The sequence below is a fragment of the Pelmatolapia mariae genome, linkage group LG7, assembly GCF_036321145.2.
Source record: "Pelmatolapia mariae isolate MD_Pm_ZW linkage group LG7, Pm_UMD_F_2, whole genome shotgun sequence".
NCBI lineage: Eukaryota > Metazoa > Chordata > Actinopteri > Cichliformes > Cichlidae > Pelmatolapia > Pelmatolapia mariae.
In genome coordinates this window covers 60296290-60322920 of record NC_086233.1, presented here as the reverse complement: position 1 = coordinate 60322920, position 26631 = coordinate 60296290, and the positions used below count along the sequence as shown (strand labels likewise).

Here is a 26631-nt window from a genome sequence, read left to right as displayed (position 1 = left end):
TAAATGTGTGAGTTATGAATTTTAAATTTTACAATCTGTACTGTTGCTGTAAGCCCAAATTTAGAAATTAGAGACCAAAACCGTTTTTGTATCAGGTATACATGTCAAGCTTTAAGTTAGCCACTTAAGAAATGCCAATTTTTTGGCAGTTGAGATTTATGTTTTAGCCCCAAAGGCTGCTGATTATGCAGTATTTATGAGAGAACAAGACGACGACTGTTATTCCTGTTGCATATTTACTCAATAATTGCTTTCTCAGTCTCGCCCTCAAGTGGACTCTGCAGGTGAGAAAATCATATCACCACCTCCCATGCTGGCATAAAATACTGAGGTAATATGTTGAAAGTATGCTACCTTAAGCATATACCAATATATTGAAGCTCTTTAAAGCTACACATGAAGAAATATCAAGGGTTAAATAATCCAACGTCATATTTATTATTTACATTTTGTCTATTATTTTCAAGAACAGCAGGGTGATGTAAAAGTATTTTAATAGCTGTGTTGAAACCTCAGATCCTGGAAAACAACCTGGAGATTTTTTTTTTGTTTCAGCAATATTTTCAGCTGCCAGATTCTATCACTCCCACACACTTAACCTTTCGGAGCCCTGATAAATATTTATGTTCCACAGCAATGCCAATATATCCAAAGAAGAAATATGGTTTCTGTGAGGAAATATTTGCACAGCTGGTATCTAAAGATTAAATCTTATTCTGTTTTTGTTCTTAATTTGATACTGAGCTAATATCTGATGCTGCAGCTGCAGGAAAAAGCCACATCTATGAAATAAACTGTTCTGGTATTATTTCCATAAAATTAATGCGACTTTCATGTAATTTTGAAACCTTCTCTGCTCTTTGCTAACATTGATACTTTTACAGCCCTCTGATGAAGCACTTCTATTAAAATACATCCCAAGTTTATGAAAGGTGTCATATTTGGGAAGTTGAGCTATGAATTACCCACAGTGAAAATGAAATTTGGACTTTCCTCATCATTTGTTTTAAAAATAACTTAATTGTGACATTTTTTTTTTGCATGAATATTCTCAGGACAAGATGAGCAATGTCTGCTGGAAGGAGGAAAAGGAGAACTATTTGCAGAGAAATGTGGTGCAAATAGTGCAAAATGCAAAAACAATGAGAGGCATGAGGTAGAAGGTGTTACATCTTTGCCAGTTTGCTTTACATACACTCTTTCACAAGCTTGACTGATGGAGATGCAGATGTGGCAGAGGAGCAGCTGTTCTGTGCTCTCAGGTGTAATTAAGAAAAGGCTCGGTCACACAGAAAGACCCTCGAGGCCCAACAGAGCGCAGAGGATTCAGCACGCCTCAGAGAGCAGCAAGATCCAGCAGTAGGCTTCCTTCAGCTTGTTACAGTGTGAGACTTTAAATGGATCAGCTTAATTGCAGAGGCATCTCTCAGACCATCTGTGTGTGTAGGAGGGCGTGTTTGAGCTGCTAGTGCAAGTCTGTCTCAGACCGTGCTGTCTGTGTGTTTGAGTTGAAGCAAACTGAGCCATTGTGGTGACAGAGCAGAACTAAAGTTAGAAAAATAATCAATGAAATCAGCCAGGAAATTGTGTTTAGAAAAGTTGTTACTCGGAGTGTGTTCACTTGGGCTCGTTCAACTTCTGCAGCACACCAAGACGTGTGACTCGACTCCCGATTTGAAGATTATCTAAAGTTTTCTCTGTCTCGTAAGCACACATGCGCGCACACACCAATGCAGCAATCAAAACCACAGCCGGTCGAAGTTAGCATGATCCCTCCACACTCCCAGGCCAGCTTTTTCTCTCCGATCAGGAACCCATGTTCAGTGGAATCAGCATGTCTGCTCAATGTTCCCTGGTGGCTGCCAGGCTGAGCCTGCTGAGGCCCGATCTGCTGTAATTTGCCAGGCCCATTACTCCCACAAATGTGATGGCTGCGAGCCCTGTGAGTGTGAAACAGTTGGTGGGATAAAGAGAAAGAGAGAGAGAGAGAGAGCGCAAGGTACCTCGCTATTGCTGCTGTCTAGCCACAGTGTCTGAGAGCGTGCAATGCTTTGTGCTAATGGCACCAATTATGCACCAGAGAGCACTGCTGATGGGCTGGTTTTACAGCAAAAGCGCTAGAGGGAAAATGGTTGCATAGGGGGGCCTTTGGTTCCAAAAACAGAGGGGGGGGGAAAAGGGATGTTACAGACCCGACTGAGATGAGCCACTTGGGGCTTATCTTTCCTAATAGCGGTCTGCTCACCACCCAGACATGTGGAGGTGTTTGGTTGGATTGCAGCCATGCAGGAATTTATGTATGTTGTTTCAGAGGAGCAATTCGAGCAAGACTACGGCCAATCAAATGCTCTCAATAAAACTTACTCCCCTCTGGACGTCTCAAAGGCTTTCTGTAGATTTGATTTGAAGTCTATAACCTAGAAACCAGTGGGTGTGATGCTGATGCTATGATACTCGCTCTCTGTCAGATTGTAAAACTTCTGTGTGATCAAAGTGTTTTAGAGTGAGAAAAAGTCCCACAATAATGATTCTGGTTTTCATCCCATGGAGTAATTGCACTCATTGTGTGATGTTTACAAGCAAAATTTTATTTATCTACATTTTTATGCAACACAAAAGAAAACATCTCGTCTTTCATGCAAACAAGAGCTATCAACTGGTTAGACCTGAAATCTCATTTAATTGCCTCCTCTGGCATGTGAGAAGCACAAGAGTTGTGTGTGAGACTCTTGACTGGTGGCAGAAAAAGAAACTCTTAATTTCACTGAACGCTGCTGAGATACCTGCATCCATACAGAAGATAATTAAAAGTCCTTGCTAGGAAGCAGAATATTTTTTGCACAGGGTTCAACAACAAAACAGCACAGATAACTTGCTCAGTCATGTGCAGATACTGTTATATTAAAGCTGATATAAAAAAAAAGTGAGAGCACGCTAGACAGGCAAGTAAAAATGAAACCATCCATAATCAAGAGATCTCTCGATCAAAAATAATCACGCAGACGCGTATTGTGAAGTCAGAGCCAGTACAGCCACGCCTTTGATGCACAGATGGTGTGTGTAAACTTTCTCATTCCACCTCCTGCTCTTTCTCTCCTCCTCTCTGCTGTCATCTGTCTCTCTGGTTTTCTCATCCCTCTTGTCCCACATTCTTCTTTCCTCTCATCATCATGTGTGTCACTCAGCTGATTTCTCTCACTCTGCCTGCTGTGAAGCACCTCAGCATGTGTCCCATCCCACCTGAATTTAATAAATGAAGGCTTGCAAAATTGCCAAACAGGATGGGAACACTGTAGATGCACAAATGTGAGCGAAAGGTGTTTGGTTTATAAAAACAAGCTCCTTCTGCAATGTTGGAGTCTTCATAGAAAGCAGCCAGTGATGGATTTGTCTACTGGCGAGACAAATTTATGCCACATGATCCTCGTCTTTGTAAATGGCTCACTGAGCAGGACAGTGGAGAGACAAGTGTGGCATGCCAGGTCAGGAATTCTGCAAGCTTCAGAATAATAAGCAATCAAACTAGTTGAGACTCCAAGTCTGATTGGGGTCAGCATTGTTGAATTCAATTGTGACCTCTCATTAACAGTCAAGTAATATTACACAAAAAAAACTCCCTATTGGTTGAAAAAAAATTACAAATAAACATCCCAGCTGACTAAAGCTGTGATTTCTCAGTATCTGAAGTTAAACAAAATAAATCCCAGTCAGTTTAAATGTAGATTTTTCATAATTTTCTAAATATGCTTATTTTTTTGGCAAACAGTCTGATGAAATGACTGATAGCATTATTGTGTCTGTCAGTTAAATGTAAGGCTTAAAGCCATTTAACTTAGCTTCACATAAATACTGGTGATAAAATACATAAATAACCAAAACACACAGTCTCTAAACTTTATCCATTAACACATGATAATTACTTTCTTTTGTTGGGCACAAACCCAAAATTATTACTACAAAAATTACTGTGTTTACACTTTTTTAAAAAAAACACATTGAACAATATATTAATGGGATAATACATTATGTGAAAAATATTGTAAAAAGAGGTCTTGGGTGGCTTCTCCTTCTCAAAACTGGTTACTCTACAGCAAAATATCCTGTAACGTATGAAAATGTCAAGCTGACACCAGGGCTTCAGTTACATATGAGAGCCTCTGGTTATCTTTATTTCCAATGGAATCAGCAGGTTTACACAGACCTTCTGTGATTTAATCTGGATGAAACTTTTTATCTGTTTCAACTTCACACTCCATGAGTCAAAAATAAAGAAGAGGAAGAGTGTAAAAAACAGAGGAATGTTGCACTGTATTTGAACTTGAAAATGAATATGAAGAGCAGAATTCCCATTTTCTTTCCTGGTTCAGTGTGTGAGGTCAATCAAATACATGTGCATGGAACCGGAAACATTCAATGAAAAACTGAAAATATAATTTCATTTTTTTTTTTATTTCTTTTTTCAAAAAGAGTTATAGAGACATTAATCTTTTGTACAAAAATATAAGTAACAGTGGTAGCATACTGTGATATCGCACACTTCAGGTCCTTCCGAAAATCCAAGACTTAATCCAAAGATGCATGTAGCCACTGCGATGTTGAATGAAAGCCAGCCTCAAGTGGCCATTTGAGGAACTGCAGCAAAATAAAGGTTAAATGCTTTTTGGGCCAGCACACATCATGTGATCAACATGGAGGTTGCAGTGATGCAGACTGATGCAGACTCAACATGCCAACCATATGACAAACCCAGCTCTCATAAATACTTACATTTCATATTAAAGACGTATTTTTAAATTTCGGTTTAGTTGAGGGTTACATGAAGGCAAGGGTTCACAAATATGGCGTTATTTTTGTGCCACTATTCTGAGCGCACGTAAAAAAAAAAATTTGCAGGTGCAAGTGTTGCATTTTGAGAAGAAATGTATTTTGAGCAAAGAAAAGCTAAATTTGAGTGAACAAAATTCATTGCTGCGTGCAAAAAGTGTATTTCAGTGCTTGCTATTACACACACACACACACACACACACAATAGCAGCCCCTCTCGCTCAGTTTTTGCATTTGCGCTTGCTCGCGATGTGTTGCTTGCGCTCTCAACATTTCTGCCCGTGCGCGTTCAACTCTTTCCGTACACCGTTATATTTGTGCCACAAAACCAACCAATCACAGACTTGGATGCAAAAAATATCTGATTGGCTGTTTTGGTCTCCAATCAGCTCGAAATGACGAAATGCAATACCCCAGAATGCATTTCGTCCAAAACTCAAACGAGGCACTGGCGGTGGAACTGAATTGCACGCAGCAATGAATTTTGTTCACTCAAATTTAGCTTTTCTTCGCTCAAAATACATTTCTTCTCAAAATGCAACACTTGCACCTGCAAATTTTTTGACGTGCGCTCAGAATAGTGGCACAAAAATAACTCCATACACAAACAGTGCCCGTCTGTTAAGGCAAGGAGCCACAACAGAATGGATTTGGATGACTAGAGTAAAATATGAAGTGAAACTAAGTTGAAGGTCTATAATTTATTAAGAGGACTAAACAGAAAATAGTGTTGAGGGTAACAGACTGAGTTTTAGTAAAGTCAAATTAATTTTGAATTTATTTTCATGACTTTTGATCAATAAAAATTGCGAGCTGTGAGAAGTGGGGCATGAACTTTTTTCTGAGTTAGTCTGCCAGAAAACAAATAATTATCTTCGGAGAAATGTCAAACTTTAAATGAAATAATTGTGTACTTGCATGGTGCTATTATTGTATTACTTTCCAAGTGGCAATAACTTGTTGAAAAGTCCTTAGATGTGGCAAGGGTGATATTAGAGAGAAATTCTGCTGGTGTGCCCTCATGGTGGTTGTTTACTGAAATAAATTTAGCTGTCTCTGCTAGCATGGCAGTTGGTAAAATGAAGTTTCTTTTCATCTGCTTATTGCAAATACAACAATGGAGACCTGAACTGAAGGAATGTTTTTTCAGGCTCTCAACTGAGTTGGAGTGCATAGGAATACCAGCTCTTCTCCAGAGGCAGACTTTGTAAGACCTGGGTTTACTTGTGACAGCCTGACTGACAGTTAATCTGATTGATGGATTGTGCCTTGAACAGGAAGTACAGATGTTGCTAAGCAAACCCAGATATATAAAAACACTCAGTGAGCTAAGGAGACAGGGTTACTCCTAACAGTGGAGAGAATTCAACTTTCCAAACACTTTATGATAAAATACTGTTGCCACGTTAAAGATCACATCTTGAGGTAAATCACAGAGATACAGAGAAGAAAGAGTGCAGTTTGGTGAAACATTAGTTAAGAGCCTGACTGTTCTGGAAAAGAAACTGAAAGGCACAATGAATCTTTAATGCAAGTATGTGCATATCTGTTCTCTTTGCATGTAGTGAGGAACAAGTGTGGGCATAGCTAAACGGGGAGGCCTGTGGAGGATTCAGCCTTCAAACATGGAATATTCAACTTTTTCTTATTGCCTGTATCAAACCTCGCCAAGAACGTGCGGGGGTGTTAGGCTGTTTAGAGCCGGGGAATCGATGCTGTAGGCAGGCAGAGGGGAGGGATCGGTGCTTAGAGGAGCGGAGAATGGGCCACACTTGTATCACTCACAAGGTGTTCTTGGCAGTTTGCTGCCCTCTGTGCAGTAAAGCCTTCAACTTGTAATGTTCCTCAACCCTGTAACACGACAAAAAGGTTGCTTTATATCTGTGTGGGCAGATTTCCATCCCCTCCAGTATCCATTTCTGAGATTATTTCTGCCTGCCTTTGCTTTGGTGTGTTGCACTGCCTCGAAAGATTTTTCTGGATGAAGGCAGAAAAAGTTGGAATAACTAAAAGGATGTTTAGGGCTTCTGATGAATTGACAGCTCGTTCGATAGCAGACACTATAGGAAAACAGATAAGGACTACGGCAGAAAAAATACATTATTCAGTTAATCTGTGTTTATCTCCATAAAGACACAATTCAACCAGCATAAGATAAACCACTGAGATAAATCAGACTGCAAACAGAATCCACCCCTATTCCCGAGAGTAATGAAGTTGTCACTGGCCAAATCTGACCCTAAAGCAACGCTCCAGGGACAATGATATGGTACCCACATCTCCACACAAGGAGGCTGGCAGCCTGGAGAGGGGACACATGCGATGATAGCAGTCATCCTCACTGGAATGGGGGAAAATAGAGGTCATTGTGTCACTCATCCAATGGGAGGCGCACGTGTGTGTGTGTGTGTGTGTGTGTGTGTGTGTGTGTGTGTGTGTGTGTGTGTGTGTGTGTGTGTGTGTGTGTGGTGCTCCAGTTGAGCATATAGTGAGAATCCCTGCAGAGATGGTGACAGCAAAGGAGGAATGACACTGGTGGGATGCTGAAGTGATTGTTGATGCATGGCTGGAGCCGATGAAGCCCGCCTCCAAAAAAATGGGAAATATCTGCTCCTCATTTACCTGCAAACAAGTTAAATTACAGATGGAAGGTGGAGTTAGAGTGCATCTCATATTCAGATTAGGCTACTCCCTCTTAAGATCGTATATATTTCCAAGACGTAATGAAACGTGCCCTACGGCTTCAAAGCGTAATGCACGGTAAGGCAATCGTGCATCCAATCTAGAGACTCGGTTCCAGTACTCTGTGTGGTCTCTTGAGGGGTGAGAAATACCTCCTCGCTCAGCTACTCGCCGCTCTCCATCCATAGCGCATCTCCAGCTCTGAAGCCACTTTGGATGTGGACACCAGCGGCAGTGCTCGATCCCTCTGCTTCACGCACTCATACAAACACACTTTAGCGATGCAGCGTACCAAACAGGACCGGCCGGAGAATTCCTATCTGATCAGGCGCATTGATGGTAAGGCATTTATTTCATTCTTTTTTCTTTTTTTTCCATTTTGCGCTAAGAGAGCCGTGATCGAAGTGTGCCACTGTCGTGATAATCACTAAATATTTTAAGGATGTGTTCTTAAAACAACTGAAACTGTCTCTTGAGCTATTCTACGGTGAGTTTAAAGTGACACCGTCTTACTTTATCGGCTGCTGTTTTTACTATGCCGTAAATCTCCAAAGGAAATCTTGTTTTTGTAGCAAACGCGTAGAAAACAAACGGAAGTATTTATTTTAGGTGCTGTTTATGATAGCAATCATTTTCAGATGCCAAATTGCGCTTTTCGTCACTGCTACCCCTACTTAAACTGGCAGTACAGTAGCATAAATTGAATGTTACTACTCCTTACTGATATGTTTTAGTGTTTCGGTAAACTTAACTTTTTTTTTTTTCATTTGATTTTGCACTTTAACAAATTCCCTCTGTTTGTTTCTGTTTCCACTGTTTGAAAAATGAATCAAACACTGAGAAAACCTTTAGTCGGAACCTTATAAGTAAATATTATATTCACTGTGGACAAGATCAGATGAAGCACTGACCTTTTTCTTTTTCCCCCTTTTGCTCCTCTCAGTACCTTTTGTTTTCCCTTTTCTTTTTGTGTTTTTGTGCTGGAGGAATCATGTAGGACAAGCTTCATCTTCTCTCCCCCATCACAGGAGCCCCTCTGTAGCCCGGGGTCAGATGTATCTCCTTTGAGCGCTGCAGTGTTCTGCTCTGCTCTCCTGCCTGTGGATGTGTGAGTGCGCGCGTGCGCGTGTGTGTGCGTATGTGGTGTTGGTTTAGCCAGAAACAGAGAAAGGAAAAAAGCATAGATGCGAGGACTGGAGCATTGAAACCCCTCCCGATGATGCTACTGTTGCTCAACTGTGTTTTCCAGGATTGATCGCCAGGCTTTGCCAATAAATAGCCTTCCCCTGAGGATCTTTGAACACACAGAGGGGCCTTAATAGAAAAATCTTTGGCACTGTCACATCCCTCAATCACCTCCATCCCAAATCCCTCAGTCCCACCCTCATTGCTAACTCCTAACCTCGTTTGTTGTCTTTGTTTTCCACAGAGGCAATTACCTTTCTTGCACCAAACACTTTTGCTGCTATGTTTTCTCAGCAGCAGCAACGCCTGCTTGCTGAATTTACAAGTCAAACCTGACAGAGTGTAATCTCTGGTCAGTCTTGTCCCTGTGGCTGTTATCCCTTGTAAGGAATGTTATTGTACAAGAGGTACAAAAGCTGAGACCATCTGAAGCCTGCAGTCCCCTTCCAGCTGTTGACTGAACATCGATTATTCCGGGTGTGAGTGCCGACGCAGAAGGTGTTATAAGCCGGGGAGAACGGAGGACTTGCAAATCAAATTGCTTTAATCCATTGAAGCATCTGTCTTCATTCTCCAGAGGGCAGCTCGGTGTGCAGCAGAGGAGCTCTGAGCCATGATCATGACTAGAAAGGAAAACAAAACCTGTCGCTGAGGAATTATATGATGCGCCTTGGTCAGCCAACTGTGCAGTAAGGGTATGGATGGCAGGGCTGTCAAATTGACAGATTTTTTTTTTAATGTCAGAGATAGAAACAAGCTTGGTCAAAGTTTCTCATTATCTGCAGTCATTCATACAATCGTTATATGTCTCTATCTCTCCTTTCCTTCCACGAACATAGAAGCGACTTTAAAGTAGCCCTAAAACAAAGAGCATGATGTCCTTGTTCCTGTTATCCTGTCTGCAACTATCAGTCTAAGAAACAAACTTTCTCCCCCGATGTGTTCATTCTGCATCGCTGTTTTTAGCTGTATTCAAACAGAATGGCTCATGATGTCAGCTCGATTTCTTTTCCCCTCACCCACAGAGTAAATGTCTTTGGTTTGGCGCTGTTTGTGATTAATGGAACATCAAAAGCTCAGTGTGATACATTCCTGAGGATATGAGTCTGCCAGGGACACATAAACATCATTAATGAACAAGAAGCAGACTGGAGAGAGATGGAGTGACAGAGAGAGGGGTGAGGAAGCAAACAGGAAGGTGATATTTATTTTTGTCAGCTCGGTGATATATATTTACCTGTGATTTTGATTATGATTGCCTTCGCGCAGCCACTTTGAGTGATGGAGAGACAGTTTGTACCCAGGGATCTCGAGCGATTACCTACCATCAACTTGGTGTATAGGGACGGATGGATGGCAGCAGCATTTTTTTTCATGAATACATTTGGAAAATCACATCTACCTTTGCTCTTTCATGCCCAGTGGCAAAGAACTCGGAAGTGTACAAAGGAAACTTCTACGCTCATCTGTATGAAGACAGCTATATTTATCTGGGTATGTAGCTCTACTGGGCTTAGAGGCTTAATTACCCAGAAGAGAGGAAAGCAAAAATGAAATGCAATTATGCCACTGTGTGCACAGTATCCTGAATTGTGGAGCTTTTGTATATAGGGACATTACCGCTACCATTTCTCCATGACCTTTGCGCTCTTTCTCAGTGGCACAAATCTGTGGATCCTTATGGAAACATTTTATGCTCGGTAGCTGGCTGCTGCCTCGCATTTACTGCACAGAGATGAAAGTGTTGTCAGATTTAGAAAGGTTAAGCAATTTCTTTATTGACTAATACTACTGTAGCAGAAACTACTGTTGAAGGACAAAGGTTTGTATTCTTAACTAGCAGGAGAAAAGTTAATGACATGCACCCTTGAGCAAGATTCCCTGCTGCTCCAGCATGAACAGCGCAGAAGGTCATCAGTGGAAACCCACAGGCACAAGTGTGTCAAAGCTGCACATGTATGTAGCTTTGAAATTAAATACTATTGTGTGTGTGTGTCTGTGCCTCTGTGGCTTTCCAGCATTGTCAGTGGGAAGGATGTAGAGTCAGAGGTGGAGGCAGGATGGAGTGCTCCTGGAAGACGGTGCTGCTTCTTGTATGTGCGTCTCTGGGGGTCCAGTACACAGCCATCCGGACCCTGAGGGACTCGCTGTCAGGACCTTGTCAGGGAGCTTACCGCTGCCAGAGCAGACATCTCAGAGGTACTGCCCGATGGCCAATTTACACTGCCCCACATACCACACTAAAGTCTGCACATCTGTTGGCATACGTATAGGTTTATTCTTAAATTTAATGCAAATCTAACATGAATAAACTAAAATGAGTATGAGACAAATGAGACAGTATTTGGCAGCACAGCAGCAGCAGGCATGCAGTGATGCACTCTCAGCGCTTGATTGGTGATATTATTTCTATTCCAGCATCGAGAATCAGGCTGCAATGCTACGGCTGTTAGTGACCTAAAAGAAAAAATACAGAGGATCATTAACTAAGGGAATTCCCTGTAAGTGGAGAGGACAGAGAAATTAAATATGTGTGATTGGTTTTAGAATCCTCCTCCAATCCATCTCCATTAATCCTCTCTCATAGCTCACATGTGTGCCGGTGACGAGCTCCTGTGTATAAAAGTAGCATCCTCTTTGCAATCAACTCCTAATCAGGAGTAATTACACATTAGCTATTTGTGCTATATTTAAAGATCCACCATTTCTCATCCCCCTGGTAACCACCAGCAAACAAGCAACTTACTCATGCATGTTTACCCGCTAAATTATTTACACTTTATTGGCTTGATTCTGTATTTCTTCTAGACTAAAGACTGGCTCTAATTCATTTTTATGAGCTGAAATGATTCTTCTGAAATTACTGAAATAACTTTTTCACTAGAGCTTGAACAGGTAATAACATATTATGCAAGGAGTTATTTAAAGCTGTTCACCTTGTTGCAAGAAAACATAATGAAAGTGACGTCAGTATTGCATAATACACATTAAAACAGTCAAGGTTTTTTTTTTTTTCGCTTAAGACTCCCGGTGGAGAACCTCCTGCGATGACAACTGGCTGCCCATGGCTTCACCTCGGAAGCACATCCTGCTGTTTGCCACTACACGCAGTGGTTCCTCATTTACCGGACAACTCCTCAACCAGCATCCTGGGGTCTTCTATGTGTTTGAACCTTTGTACCACGTCCAGCAAGCCTTCACCAACTCCAGCAGCAGGTTGCGTCGTACCTTGGACCGCCGTGCCTTGCTGGGAGCTTACAGGGACCTTCTCCTCAATCTGTACACTTGTGAGCTTCACTTCATGGAGAATTACATCCGTCCCGAGCCTCAAGACCACATCACAAGCTCCTTTTTCCGCAGGAGCTCCAGTCATGCCCTCTGTTCCCCTCCGGTATGCTCTGATGGAGTAGTTGCAGCGGCCTCTGATCCACCCGACGAAACCTGGTGCCCTAAGAAGTGCGGGGCCCTGAACCTCACTTTAGCCTCTATGTCGTGTCTGTCGAGAGGGCATGTAGCTGTAAAGACCGTGCGGGTACCTGAGGTGGGGGATCTGCGCACTCTGACTGAAGATCCACGTCTGGACCTTAAGATCGTACACCTGGTGCGAGACCCCAGAGCCATTCTTGCTTCACGCATGATGGCGTTTTCTGATCAGTTTCGCGCTTGGAAAATATGGAACGCTACGGGGCGGCAGCCTCGTTACGTGGACCTTTCGCAGATCACCAGCACCTGTAAGGACATGGTGGCCTCTGTAGAAACAGGCCTGCAGAGACCTGCATGGCTGCGTGGACGCTACCTGCTGGTACGGTATGAGGACTTAGCATTCAACCCGAAGGACAAGGCCAGTGAAATCTACAAGTTTGCAGGGCTGGAGATGGAGGACAGGGTGAGGACGTGGATTGCAAAGAACACCAACAGTAACGCGTCGTCTCCATCTGAGTGGAACTACAGATACTCCACCACCAGAGACTCCAGAGTGACAGCTGAGAGCTGGAGGCTTCGACTCGGCTTTGACATTGTGAGAACGGTTCAGAATCTGTGTAACGACACTCTGGCTCTGCTGGGATACAAGCAGGTTCGTTCTGCGGCTGAACTCAAAAACTTGTCACAGAGTTTAGTGGAACACAGGACATTTCAACCAGTCACATAACAGATTCTGCTGCGGGTTTTAAGTTAAATCTTTATGTTCTTTATTTCTGCTTAGTTTAAATGAATGTAATTTATCTTAATTTTGAACAATGCCTAAAACAAATGATATTTATTGTAGTTTCACCTTTTGTTAAAGATATTAAAAGTGCCAAATCGCAAGTGTGTGTTGCTGAAAAATGTTAATTACCCAAAATAAAGTCCGTACTGCTGTATGTGTTGAATGCTTTTCTTAACTGTATAGCAAAGCTCTGTCTAATGAGATAAAGTTTATGCTTGACTTGGGGGAGGGGTTAATGTTTTTTGTAATTTTAATAGTTATAGAGGAAGTGGCAAAAAGACATGCCAGAGTCCAGGTGCCATTTCACAGTAAGTCACTCAAAACATGGCCCCAAATGAAAGACAAAAATAAAAGGAAAGAAATTACAGGGCTTAGCTTCCAAGTGTCTCTAATGCATTTTGGAAAAGGATTAAAATGTCACATATTGCAGGTAGAAAATCTTTTCTGGTGCAATCTCCTGCAGTGCACAGCAGCTCTGTTTTCACTATGTCAACAATAGGAGATTATTTCTTGTTTCTTCACTGTAAATACTTAAATACTGTAATAGCTGATTAAGTGGTGCAATGCAAGTATGAAAATATAATGTACTGGATGTGTTGCGACATTTTTGTCAGTGTTCCTTTACTGTTTGTATTTTTTTAGACTTTTTCTAATAAATTATTCATATCATGAGTAATGCATATCTACCACATTGGCAAAATCTTCTTCCAGCCATATTTGTTTGATGTTATTTATTTATTTTATTTCTTTAATCCTGAGAGGAAAGACGATAAGTACCTGAGTTTTAGAGCTTCACACAGAGAATGGTGTAAATTTGTTGTGTTTTATCTTGTAATCCCGCTGTATGTGGCTTGTCTTTAAAACAAATTTGAATCGTGCCGATGTGTTTTCTAGTAACAGGTTTTTGAGTAAAAAAAGTTTCATTTTATCTTTGAACTTAATAAGACTAATACCAGCATCACTCAACTCTGTGTTCACTTTAAACTGTCCTTTGTGTCTAAACAGACAAAGGAATTGTACTCTCTTCAGACACCAGCCCATTTATTTCTATGTAGGACTGCTCTCTTGAGATAATGCTGGAGGTAGTTTTTGAGAACGAACTCATTGGACGAATCACAGACAAACCACTGTTTCGCTGTGATTTTCTTGCCTTTTAAATGCAAACACTGCATCTGCCTAAGGAGGTTGCAATTGTGGCCCGCTGGGAGCTGGGAGCTTTGATGCTCATGCTGCTGAAGATGGCCACTCCTCAGTGAAGGAAAGTATGCAATTTGACTGGAGTAGTCATGCTGCTCTGTGAGTACTATTAAATCTGAAGTGAAATTGTCCCTTAAATAATGTATTTTTAGACACCCTGTCCTCCCCATCCTTCCTGTAGCTGCCCCGTACTGCTGACACCAGGGATATCTTAGCGCAGTCCAAAGAATTGATCTACAGATCCAGCTGAGGAGAAACAGGATTTAAGATGCATGGAGAAAAGAGCAGCCGCCTTTCTTTGAACTTAATCTGCAAGGCTACACAAACTGGCCATAAAGCAAAGCTTTATGACACCCGGGGAGATGTGCTTCATCGGTTTTTCCATCCCCACTCTGACACACAAAGCTGCAAGTGGCCTGAGTCAGCCATCGGCTAATTACCCATTTCTTCTGCACTCAATACCGACAACCCCTTTCTGTCTCCTTAACAGTGCTGACAATTTCAGGTTTTATCTATACTGAGGAAAATATGAGGTGTGCACCATTACTGGGAAATGCAAAATAGCAAACAGTTCATCACATGTCACTGGTTTAAAATTACCCACGGGATCCTAACATATAAATAACACTAAACCAAAACAGCTAGACAGTGGCACAAAAAAGAGTAGAGAGCTATTTCAACTTTTAAAAAGATCTTTGCCACATAGAATTCAAAATCAAACATTTAAGTAGTAAGTGCTCTATAAAAGTTTGTTTGAAGACAAAGAAAGATGTTAAGATTTTTAAAGTGCTTTGAAACTCATTCCAAATACATGGACCTTGACAGGCCAGACTAAAACTTGTACAAAGGTATTTTCTTTGTGTTATATGTGTGAGAACAATAATATATTGGCATAAGGTCACAACAGATGGCATCAGCTCAAGGGTCGTCAGGTCCTGCGCGGACCAACTGTGTGGGGTTATGGAGCACATCTTCAACCTGAGCCTGATGCTGGGAAGAGTCCCACAGCTCTGGAAAACCTCCTGTGTTGTACCAGTGCCAAAGACTTCACGCCCGAAGGACCTCAACAGCTATACGCCGGTGGCTCTGACATCCCACCTGATGAAGACCCTGGAGCGGCTGGTCCTGGTTCAGCTTCGGCGCCTAATGAGCTCATCACTGGATCCACTTCAGTTTGCCTACCAGCCTGGCATTGGAGCGGATGATGCCGTCATTCACCTCATGCATCGTTCCCTCTCTCACCTGGAGACCGCTGGGAGCACTGTGAGAATCATGTTCTTTGATTTCTCCAGTGCCTTCAACACTATTCTTCCCTCGGTTCTGAAGGACAAGCTGGAGAACTCTGGAGTGGACCATCACCTCACTACCTGGATTTTGGACTACCTCACCGACCGACCACAGTATGTGAGGACTCAGGGCTGTGTGTCGGACAGGGTCGTCTGCAGTACGGGGGCCCCACAGGGAACGGTTCTGGCTCCGTTCCTCTTCACCATCTACACTGCAGACTTCTCCCACAACTCCACCCAGTGCTTCCTGCAGAAGTTCTCTGATGACTCTGCAATAGTTGGCCTCATCACTGATGGGGACGACAAGGAGTACAGAGAACTGACACAAGGCTTTGTGGACTGGTGCCAGCAGAACTACCTCCAGATCAACACTAATAAAACCAAGGAGCTGGTGGTAGACTTCCGCAGGCACAAACATCCTCCACTGCAACCACTGAACATCCAAGGTATGGACATTGAGACTGTGGACAGCTACAGGCACCTTGGTGTTCATCTGAACAACAAACTGGACTGGACCCATAATTCAGAAGCCCTCTACAGGAAAGGGCAGAGCAGGCTGTACCTGCTGCGGAGACTCAGGTCTTTGGAGTTGAGGGCCCACTCCTGAAGACCTTCTATGACTCTGTGGTGGCCTCAACCATCTTTAGTCTGCTGGGGCGGCAACATCTCAGCCGGGGACAGGAAGAGACTGAACAGGCTGATCCGCAGGGCCAGCTCTGTTCTAGGATGCCCTCTGGACCCAGTGGAGGTGGTGAGTGACAGGAGAATGGTGGCTAAGCTGTCATCCCTGTTGGACAACATCTCCCACCCCATGCAGGAGACTCTGACAGCACTGAGCAGCTCCTTCAGTTGCAGACTGCGGCACCCACAATGTGGGACGGAGAGATTTCGCAGGTCTTTCCTCCCCACTGCTGTCAGACTCCACAACAAAGACTTCAACTGATCAAACACATCGACACATGTGCAATAGCAATAACACTAAGGGCAATACTCTTTCTGGCATTGTTGTATTATACTCATATTGTATATAGCATTTGTATTGTATTTTATTCTATTTTATTCGATTGTATGTAGTATTTGATTTGATTTGATTCTATTCTGTTGTGTACAGTATCTTATTGATATCTTATTCCAGTGTTTTTCTCTAATTTTTCTATGCAACTTTGCACTGTCCACTGCTGTAACAAAACAAATTTCCCACGCATGGGACTAATAAAGGTTATCTTAATCTTATCTTATCTTATCTTATTTAGCCTAAATACTACATTATAAAATCTTACATTCAGTTAACTTCAGAAGTTTGAATAACTTTGTTTTATAAAGTTTGTAAGTGTTACATCATGTAACATTACAATAATTTAGTTGAAGCTCAAACAGAGAGCGCTAAAAGGTCAGTGGTGCTTCACTCTGAAGAAAATGTCCCAGTTAAAATGTTTTTTAAACCAACATATTTATACAATTTCTTCATTCGTTCAATATTCCACATTCATCAATGTGAACACCTCAAAATTTCAAATACAGTGAAGTTGTTTATGCTGACATTTAATGTTAATGTATTACATTTAAATCAAACATCCACCTTTATCAATTCTTCAATTATAATATGTTATAGTTAATATAGATTTTTAAGAGACAAAAATAGATTTGTGGGATCAGCAAACATTGCTAGAGTAATTAACAAAATCATTGATATATAGAAGGAAGAGAGCAGTCTTAATCCATGTGAGACCCCACATTTGATGTATATTTCTCCCTTTCTTACATATAACTTCTAAACCAACTGAATGCTGTGCCTCAAACACAGCAATGTTCCAGCGTGCCTAGATGGATTTTAAAATCAATGGTATCAAATACCTTCAGTTAGTCAAGGAAGATTTCTATGCCACATTCGCCACTATCAATAGCATCATTGCTTTTTTCACAGAGATGAAGAGCTGCCATTATATAATATATTGTGATGAAAGAAGAATGTTTAATGTAAGTATTATGCAGTAATACTTTGGAAATGCTTATATATGACACCTTCAGGAGGATGCCCTCTGGACTAATGGTTTTAGAAAGGTTTTCTCCTCAACTACATTAGGAAGTTAACAATAGCGCTAGTTTGGTTAGCATGTTGCATCTGTAATTTACCATGACAGGACTAGATGACATTACATGTCAGGTAATCCACATTAGAGTCTATGTGGATTACCTTGCTTTTGAAACCAGCTTTTGTTTTTTATTCAAATATGTTTGTTTTTGTTTTTTGGGGGGCGGGGGGATTAGTTAAGCTACTTTACAGTTTTTTCATGTTCCTCTCAGCCAGTGCAGAAGTGCCACAAGTTCACCTGGTTGGAAATTTCTGATCCACGCTGTCCCAGCTAGACATCCACAGCAGAGTTGCAGAGGTCAGAGTAGGTGCAAAAGATCAGAAACATTCATATGTATATATTTTAAAAATACACTCCAGCTGAGGTGTTTAAAGTAAAGCATACATTTTTATTCAGTAAATGTTTTGTGATGAGATGCAGAGGTGGTATGCTGACTTCTGTCACACCCACAGTTCCTCAAAAAAACATAGGGAAACTCCCCACCTTCTACTGTTTTTTTAGAAGCAGGCAAAAATATCCACACCGATGCTTGTAAGAGTACATTGCTATTGCATCAACTTGTGTGGAAAGGTTGAAATGTTAAAGAAGATGAGCAGTGGTGGCCCATGTGATCTGCATGGTTGCATCTAGCAAATCTTTTATTCCGGAGTGATAAAAAGAGAATAGTATGATAAATGAAAAATTCCTTGATGATGGAGGCTTGGTGGGGGAGCAAGCTCAAGCTGAGAGGTTTAAAGTCAAAGAAGAATCAGCCTTTGCCTGCTGTGCTCTCATCTACAATGTGAAGAGCAGCAAGAAAAACAAGAGCTAACCGGCAGGGATTAATAAAAAAAACCCTCAATTATATGATATATTCATTAACTCGTAATAAACAGACACAATTTTTCTTAATTATACACCTTGCTTCCAATTGTAAAAATGTAAAAATCAACCGTTTTCCATGAACAAGCTTTGTCTACCATTAAAATTCAAGGCTTTGCTGCCTGGGTCACAAACCAGAAGGTGCTCAGACACAGTGTGAACCAGTTTCCAGCGCTGTTTTGATAAGCACCTACTTGACCTTCCAGTTCCTCTGTTGCATTAGTGTCAGTCGAATCCACTCTATCACATAAATCTCACCTCTGCTCTGTTCCATGGTTGTCTGTAATCACCTGCCTTAACAATTCACTGGTCATAATGACGTGTAGGAGCAAAGGAGGCTGCAAGACGTCCTTGGAGTCGATCCTCCAGCTGCAGGTGTGTCATACGGTTTCATTATTACGTGGCTGACACTTTATGGTCTTTATCTGGGTTAGCAGCCAGCAGGTCTGCAAATTATGTGCTTTCATGCTATCAGACTGTCATATGATGGCATGCTTTGATCAACATCTGTGCCATTATGCACTCATGTGCATACATAAACATAAATGTACATACAGTGGTGTTCAAAGCCTAATGTGTGTGAGGTAGCAGAGAGGTGGCGAATGATTTCTGTTGTTCTGTTAGCTCCACAAATTGCGCTCTGATCGGCAAACATTGATTCAAGAAAGGTCAGAAGCTGGTGAAAGCAGAACACACAACATATTGGCATTCCTGTTAAAATGACTTCTAAAAAAGTGCTGCTGATGATTGGGGAAATATCATCAGGAAATGGGTATGACTGTACAACAGTACTTAAATATAGCTTTTCACAGCAGACACTATTTAATTTCTTTCTGCCTCTTAAGTGCTGGGGGCTACTGAGGGCTGTAATTTCCTCACACTAATGCTGTCTATCATTTCTGAATATTATATATATAAAAATTATACAATTACAAATTGAACACTTATTATATTTAAGCTCGGCATCTTTTTCTCTTTTGACACGACCATAAAATCCCAGTAGCACTGGCGTGAACAGTTTGCATTTTTCACTCTCCTTACTGGGAGCCAGAGATGTCATTTACGGAGAGATTAAGGATCATTTAGGACAGAATGAAGCCACTTTGAGCCACAGTGTCTTTATTACTGGAGCCACACAGGCCCTGAGCAAACATCAACCTCTGTCACACCCATCATTCAAACGCCGTTATTTCCCCCCATGCGCGCAGAACAGTTACACACAAAGATACACAAGTCCAGTGCACCCCTCCTCTTCATCGGTCATCTTTAGCTCTCGGTATCTTCTCTTCCGCTCTCTCTTTCCACTGTGTCTGCTTCTAGAGAAGGCTTCCATAAGTCTGGCTCTTATATCTTTTGTAGTGAAAGCTGCATTCTTGTGACATCTTTCCCAAGCATTTGTTTCGAGCACGGGTTCACTCACAGATTATTTATTGTGTTTTCCACTGATCCTAATAAGGAGCTTTCATGGCGAACATCAAACGGCCAGCTGGCGGATCTGTATCTTGGGTAGAACTCCTCAAGGTAAATGCAAGCAAGCCCCCATCAAACTTAGCATCGTCAGCAGTATCACACACACACACACACACACACACACACACACACACACACACACACACACATGTCTGGTTTGCTATCCTTGTGGGGACATCCCATTGACATAATGCTTTCCCTAGCCCCTTACCCTAACCCTAACCATTAAAAATGAATGCCTAACCCTGACCCTTACCCTAAACCTAACCATAACCTAACTGTAACCCTGACAGTAAAACCGCATTTTGAGTGTGAAAATTGCTTTCAACCCCGAGGGGACCTGGATTTTGGTCCCCACGGTGCAGAAAGTCCCCACCAGGATAGTAAAAGTCAGATTTTGGTCCCCACCAGGATAGTACGAACCCGTACACACATACACACACACACACACACACACACACACACACACACACACACACACACACACACACACACACACACACGGCAGTATAAAGAGGCACTAGTGAGTCTCAACAGCAAGATTTCCACGTATCAGTGTGTGAGCTTCACCATCAGCAGTCCATTTAAGACAATCAGTGCATTTATTATTAAATGTCAGCAGGACATAAATCACACATTTTCATCTTTAGAATAATTAAACGCTCAATTGATTTTGTCCTTATTTGCTCTATTGGTTAGAAAATACATCCCATATAAGGGCACATGCTGATTGCAAAACTGCTGCGATACTGCACAGGGTAATTAGGTATATCACAATTGGAGGTAACAGGCATTAGAAATGTTTAATTTTAAGAAGTGTCTATGCTTATGAAATGCGGCCGCTATTTTGAGCCCATTTTTATGATGCACAATGAAGCAGCGGCAGGAGCTCCGGCAAGAGAGAGAGCTCATCTAGAGAGAGAAAATGAGAAATAACACAGCATCAAGCAGGAGGCAAGTAACAGCAGGCTTCTACTGAGTGGGTAAATAACTGAATATTCACAGTCGGCCTGTTTGTAATGCTGTCTTTCTTTGCTTGATCCTAATGAAAGTGGAAGATGTATCTTTTGCAATAAGAAACGTAGCATTAATACAATGTTCAAATTCAAACTTTTGCATTAAAATTCTCTCGCATCTAAGTTTACCCAGTCACTGATGTATGAGGATGTACAACACTATACATTAAATCAATCCGCAAGCGGCATTTAAAAAGGGAAAAAAAAGATTTATAAACTATCCACGTGTAGGCTGGTTGCATGGTTTGACATTCTGACGTTGACTGATAGTTATTTAAACATCGACTTGAAACACTGCTTCGTGGTTAAAAAGTAGATTTAAAAGGAAAGTCATGCTGACATCTGGGATATTGCTTGGTTATCGGCTAGATTTCTACAACTTTACTATCAGATGCAGCTCAAACAGACAACTTCTGTAACAGTGACGCAGTAATGCAAGTTTAATTAATTAATTAATAATGTCAGTCTAGGTTTTCATAAGCTGCATTAACGTGTGTTAATTTAATAACAGTTGTTTTATCTGTAGTCATTTGCTAAGGATTGACAATTATTGCATTAAATGAATTAAAAGTCCACTTCGACACGTGCGGTGCAAGGGAAACCATCAACTTTCTGATTAGTGGACAATCTGCTTTCTCTCCCGAAAGACAACTGCCCAAATCAATACTGGTTATTCATTATTGGGCTATAAAAGAGGGCCTGACTGGACCTATAGGAAATGATGTCCCCAGCGTGTAACCAAATCATTCCTGGTCAGGGACACAATGTTGCAATTTCAAGAACATTTGTGGGGTATTGATGGTGAAAAAGAAAAAGAAGCTACAGTGTTTCTAAGAGTGACCCCGAGAAAACCACCATGCTAACACTGAGAGCAGAGTACACAACAATTTATAAACCTGTGGGCAGGGATTGTGATTCCAAACTACAGTTCAGGGCCTAAGGACACCACAGTTGGGATTATTGGCTTCTGTTGTGGATTGAGTTAGTGGCGAGTGAATTTCTACGCTAGGTCCTAGGAGTGCAACTCAATCTTTTACTCTCCAAACCTTAGTTGATTCCATCAGACTGACCACCTCCTAACCAAAGTGGTAGACTTTTCTTCCTTGACACTTCCTTAACACATAGGTTCCAAGCCAGGCTGTGCTAAAGCTATTATCCACTAAGGCACCTTTGCTCTGTACAATTGACTGTTCCAATCTAAACTGACTTGTTTGACTTCCTTTCTCTTGACTCCCTGAGTTTCCTTCTTTCTCTAAACTAACATGAATCGACTTACTCCAATATGCAACTCTAAATAGCTGGCACATTGACTAGAGTGGAAATTTCCACCCCCACATAGGTGCGGTTTGGCTCTCACACACATCAAATTAAAACTGAAGATGTGGATGAACTGAAACAAAAAACAAAATAATACCAGCCCAATGTCTGGCTGGGAGCTTCCCTTACTTATTCCACTGCGCCGCATTTTGTAACATTTTCAGTCTTTGGGCATCAGACGATGATCTAAACTGAACCATCATTTTGCTTTGACATTGCAAAAGTTAGACAACAATTCCTGCAAGAAAAAGGCGCCATTGTGAAAAGTAGCAATGCACTTCAAACTGTCATATAGGTTGTTGAAAAGCTTGGATCTTGGAATACAAAAATAATACAAAAGTGAGAGGAAGCAGTGGTTGCACTGTAGCTTTAAGCAAAGCACTGGTTTTGTTTCTCCTGATCTCAACAGGGCGCTCTCAGTAGAATGCAGTAAACCAGTCTTTATACTGGCATTCAGTCATGCACACTGATGCCCCTCACCAGCCAGAGCCTGAGCTCCTCTCAAGGATCTTACCCCAGGGAGAACTTGTCTTCCGGAAGGTTTTTTTTAAAAAAGCAGTGCAAATCTTTTTCAAGTGAGCATCACTGAGATGTTTTAGATGTGGGCACTGGTCCACTGCCCTCCCTCACTCCCTCCCTCCTCTACGGCTTGGCATTTCCGTTTTCCCTTCACTCCCAGCTCCACTTTCAGAGGACAGTAGGCGTGAAAATGTCAGTGGGATTTTTATTTTTATTTTATTTTCTCTGCTCCCCTACATGTAAGTCTTTGGTGCAAGTAGGACTAAAGTGCGGAATAAGGCGTGGGCTGCAGTATCGCAGAGGCAGAAGGAGGAAGGTGTGATCACAACCCTGCAGGCTCAAATCACTTCACACGCCACACTCTTCAGACCTGGCCTATGAGTTTGGTTTGGCCTCTGTCCATCTAGCCCACTCATCCCAGCTTGCAGCAGTGGAGCATTCTGAGGCAAGTTTAAAACACAAAGACTCATGCAGTTTTTCCTTTTCCTTTTATGGCTTTTATCTAACATTCTTTGCATTGAACTGCCATCCCTCTATGTTTTTCCCCCACAGCTCCAGCTGTCTAGATGAAGGTATACCAACACTGTCAGCACTTCCTCAGTGAATTCCCAACTAGCTTTAATTTTCAAACTCATACATAATTCACCAACACTGGGCACCTAACAGAGCAACATCTAGCAGGATTAAAGGCCCAAGTACTGTATCTTTTCCTTTCAGTTTAATTTGAATAGATTTCATATTCATTGAAACACCATATGAGACATCCAATTTAAATATGTTGAAAAGGAAAAGGAGCAGACAGGAGGGAGTTGAGGCGATAGGGAAATGGACCCAGACCACAAAAATATCAGCATGGATGGCTTTCAGCTGTTGCGCTGGAGTATTGAGGCAGCTGCATGGCAGATACTGTCTGCTTTTGTTGAAAGCTCTGTCTTTAGGACAGATGTAAGAACTTGAGAAATAGTATGAAAGGGTACAGCTGCAACTCAGTATTGGACCCCCACAGTGTTTTGGGACTTAGAGAAAGATTATCAAAAAGAATGGTAAGAATCAGTGCGTCAGAAGCAGATTACTTTTACTTCTTTGTATAGTGGATGCTGTATTTCCACGACACACAACGACATCTGTTGATAGACGTCCCCTGCCTGCCTGCCTTACAGGATGATTAAGCAGGAAAGAAATCAAAACATCAAAAAAAACAAAGAGAACAATACTGCAAAAATCCAAACAAACCCAAAAACAAAACAGTGGTCACATTTTCTTCATCTTTTTTTATTCTATGTTTTGTTTGCGAAGAGAAAAAAGATGACTTCCTCCTTTTTCAAATGACTTCTTCGGCTAAGGTCATGACAGCTACAGCTTGGTGCAGCCGACATAAGGTCATAGAAGTGGGGTGTAAATCTTCAACAGATCACCAGTCCATTGCAGGACTGTGGGCAGTCTGAGCAACTGGAGGCAACTCAGGCAAGCACAGAAACATGTAACCTCTGACCTTGCTCTTGTGAGGCAAACACCACAGCTACACCATCACTGGCCACCGTGTTTCCAACTCTGGCAAATGAATTACACTCAAAGCACAAACAAAAAGACAAATACATAATTATCTCTCCTGTGTATTATCAACACAAAATCAATATTTAATTTTTAAATGATAAGATAATTATTTATATTCTTATATTAAACAAGCCTGATTATGCTGACCTGCACCCAAAGCTCCCCAGTCAATGTGTTATATCTTTCCTGTTGATTCTGTGCAATAAATAAAATTAAAATGTGACACATTGTGGAATTATTTGTGGATTATATGATGGACTGTTTTGTTTTTGGCATGTAGTAGAAACAGTGATGTCTTTCTGAAGTCTGTAAGTCCTCCTCGAGCAATTTCTTCATTTCATTTAGATTTTTGTCCTTTCTGTGCTAATATCGCACACCATGTAAACAATTTTTTCCCCAATTTAAAGACCCACACTGGCACTTTTCCCTGGTTTCCAGCTTAATGCTGGGCTAAACTGCACACATCCTCACTCTGGGTTTCTGACAATGACAAATTTCTTCTCATCTCTCCCTTGGATTGAATGTAAATGGACGTGTTTCCCTTTAAATGACTGCAGGCTCTTCAGGGCAACAGTATGATGGCCTGCTTGTAAACCTCAATTACCACTTTTCTTCCTCTCCTCAATCTTTTTGTCCTTGTCTTTCTTTCCCTTCCTTCTTTTGTTTCCAGACACACAGCTTCAGTTCCATCAGTTCCTCAGGGCTGACATGTCTGCTGATGCTAACAAATGACGAGCGTCCCCACTGACAGCAAGTCCATCTGTCTGTGTCAGAGTAATTGAATTTCATAAATATAATCAGAGGGGTCTGTTATGAAGAGACCTGTAGTGTGGTCTCCAGTGCGTCATGGCTGTGTATTATTCCACACACAGCAGACGCTGCCTGCAGTCCGATTAACAAGAGGGAGCAAAAGCACAATAGCCGCTAAGATGGAGGATAGTTTGGTATCTAAAGAATAATGAACACAGAATCTGCTGCACCATTTGTCTTGAAATGTAATAGGAAGAGGAAGTTGCCACTTGCTTTCTGGCTTGATTGATTGAGCAATGGAGGGGCACTCTGGCATCATGATGATTTTCTCTGGTTTCAAAAAGAATTGTGCTTAAAAACTCCACTAGACAATTTGACATTAGTCATGTCAATGAATGTACTGCCGGCAGTCCGCTACTATTGATCAAAGCAAAAATAAAGCCGACGGTTCCAAACCTAGTGAGGACAAATAGACTTGAAACTGAGGAAGCTACTTGTTATTAGCCAAAGCAGGTTCACAGTCTTCCCACTGACCAGCATGTGCAAATTCAGCATTAACTGTATGTTCTGCTGAAACAGATGCTGCACAAGAACCATATGCTCAATAGAAAGCATCTAATTAGCTGTTAAATGGGCCAAGCTTTGACCTGAGAAGCTCCCTCAGAGGGGTAGTTAATCCCTGTTGATGCAGTTTGAGGAATTATTGATTCAAAGGCCCATCAAGCTCTGTTCCACGAGGATCCTATCGACCAAAGCAGCCAGAGCCCTTCCACTTAAACGATAAACTCACTACAGAGAATTAAAGAATAGACACTTCACATGCATATGACTGCAACGAGAGCGAACCGACGGGGCCTTCAGGGGTTCTCAGAGACAGCAAACTAATTAGTGGCAATAAAGACCTCAAAAACTTTGACAATGATGCTCTCAGCAGAGATTATCTAACTCCCAAGCTGGAGAGAGCAAAGCTGCAAGCTGATTGTGATTCTCTTAATGCCACTATGAGGAGATTCTGTGAGATGCAACATTGTTTAAAAGTACTCCGTTCTGAAATTAAATGAAAAATTTCTAGCGAACCGTGTGATGTTGCCTTTGCTCAATCTGAAACCATCGAACGAAGCTTGGAATGAGAGCCAAAAGGAAAAACAACCTTTCAAATGCTAGTGACTTCATCATATTTTCTTTTTGAAAAATATTATTATACAAAGATCAAAGTGACAAATAACAGGACAGATAACCACATGTTACTGCTTCCCTTTGGCAAGCGTTCAGATGGACCACTGTGATGTCTGCCAAAACGCAAAGGAAGTGGCTCGAAGCGGCTGATTCACTCACCCTCTCATGTTCGTGTCCAGATAGATTTCATTTTCAAAACAATTGATAGTTTGTCACATCTGCTGTGCTTTGGGACACGCAGCCTGTGATGTGAAGAGAGTGCCAACATATGGCAGATTTAATTAATGTGAACCATCTCGTCGTGTGCCTCCCACAGACAGTTTAGGCCTGGTAAACCCCACAGACCTCCCGTGTTGTTGGGATTCACAGGCGTTTCCATTCAGTCTGTTGGGTTCCCTTTACAGAATTAATTAAATGTTCCCTCTGCCCACCTGAGCCTGGGTTTCACCTGCTCCAAATCTGCTAAAAATAAAATCTTTTTTTAAAAAAGAAAA

At 41.7% G+C, this 26631-nt stretch overlaps 1 protein-coding gene across 2 annotated transcripts; it reads left to right on the top strand.

Annotated features, from left to right (window-relative positions):
- The first annotated feature begins 7347 nt into the window (after positions 1-7347).
- si:ch73-62b13.1 (Carbohydrate sulfotransferase 1-like) lies at positions 7348-13607 on the top strand. 2 transcript variants are annotated; one of them, XM_063480051.1, is made up of 3 exons: positions 7348-7845; positions 10710-10890; positions 11715-13606. In XM_063480051.1, the coding sequence occupies exons 1-3, from the start codon at positions 7843-7845 to the stop codon at positions 12839-12841; spliced, it is 1311 nt and encodes a 436-aa protein (XP_063336121.1). In that variant the 5' UTR covers positions 7348-7842; the 3' UTR covers positions 12842-13606. The 2 variants fall into 2 exon arrangements, with proteins under 2 accessions (XP_063336121.1, XP_063336122.1); XM_063480052.1 differs by lacking the exon at positions 7348-7845 and having other exon boundaries at positions 7853-10890; positions 11715-13607.
- Positions 13608-26631: the final 13024 nt, after the last annotated feature.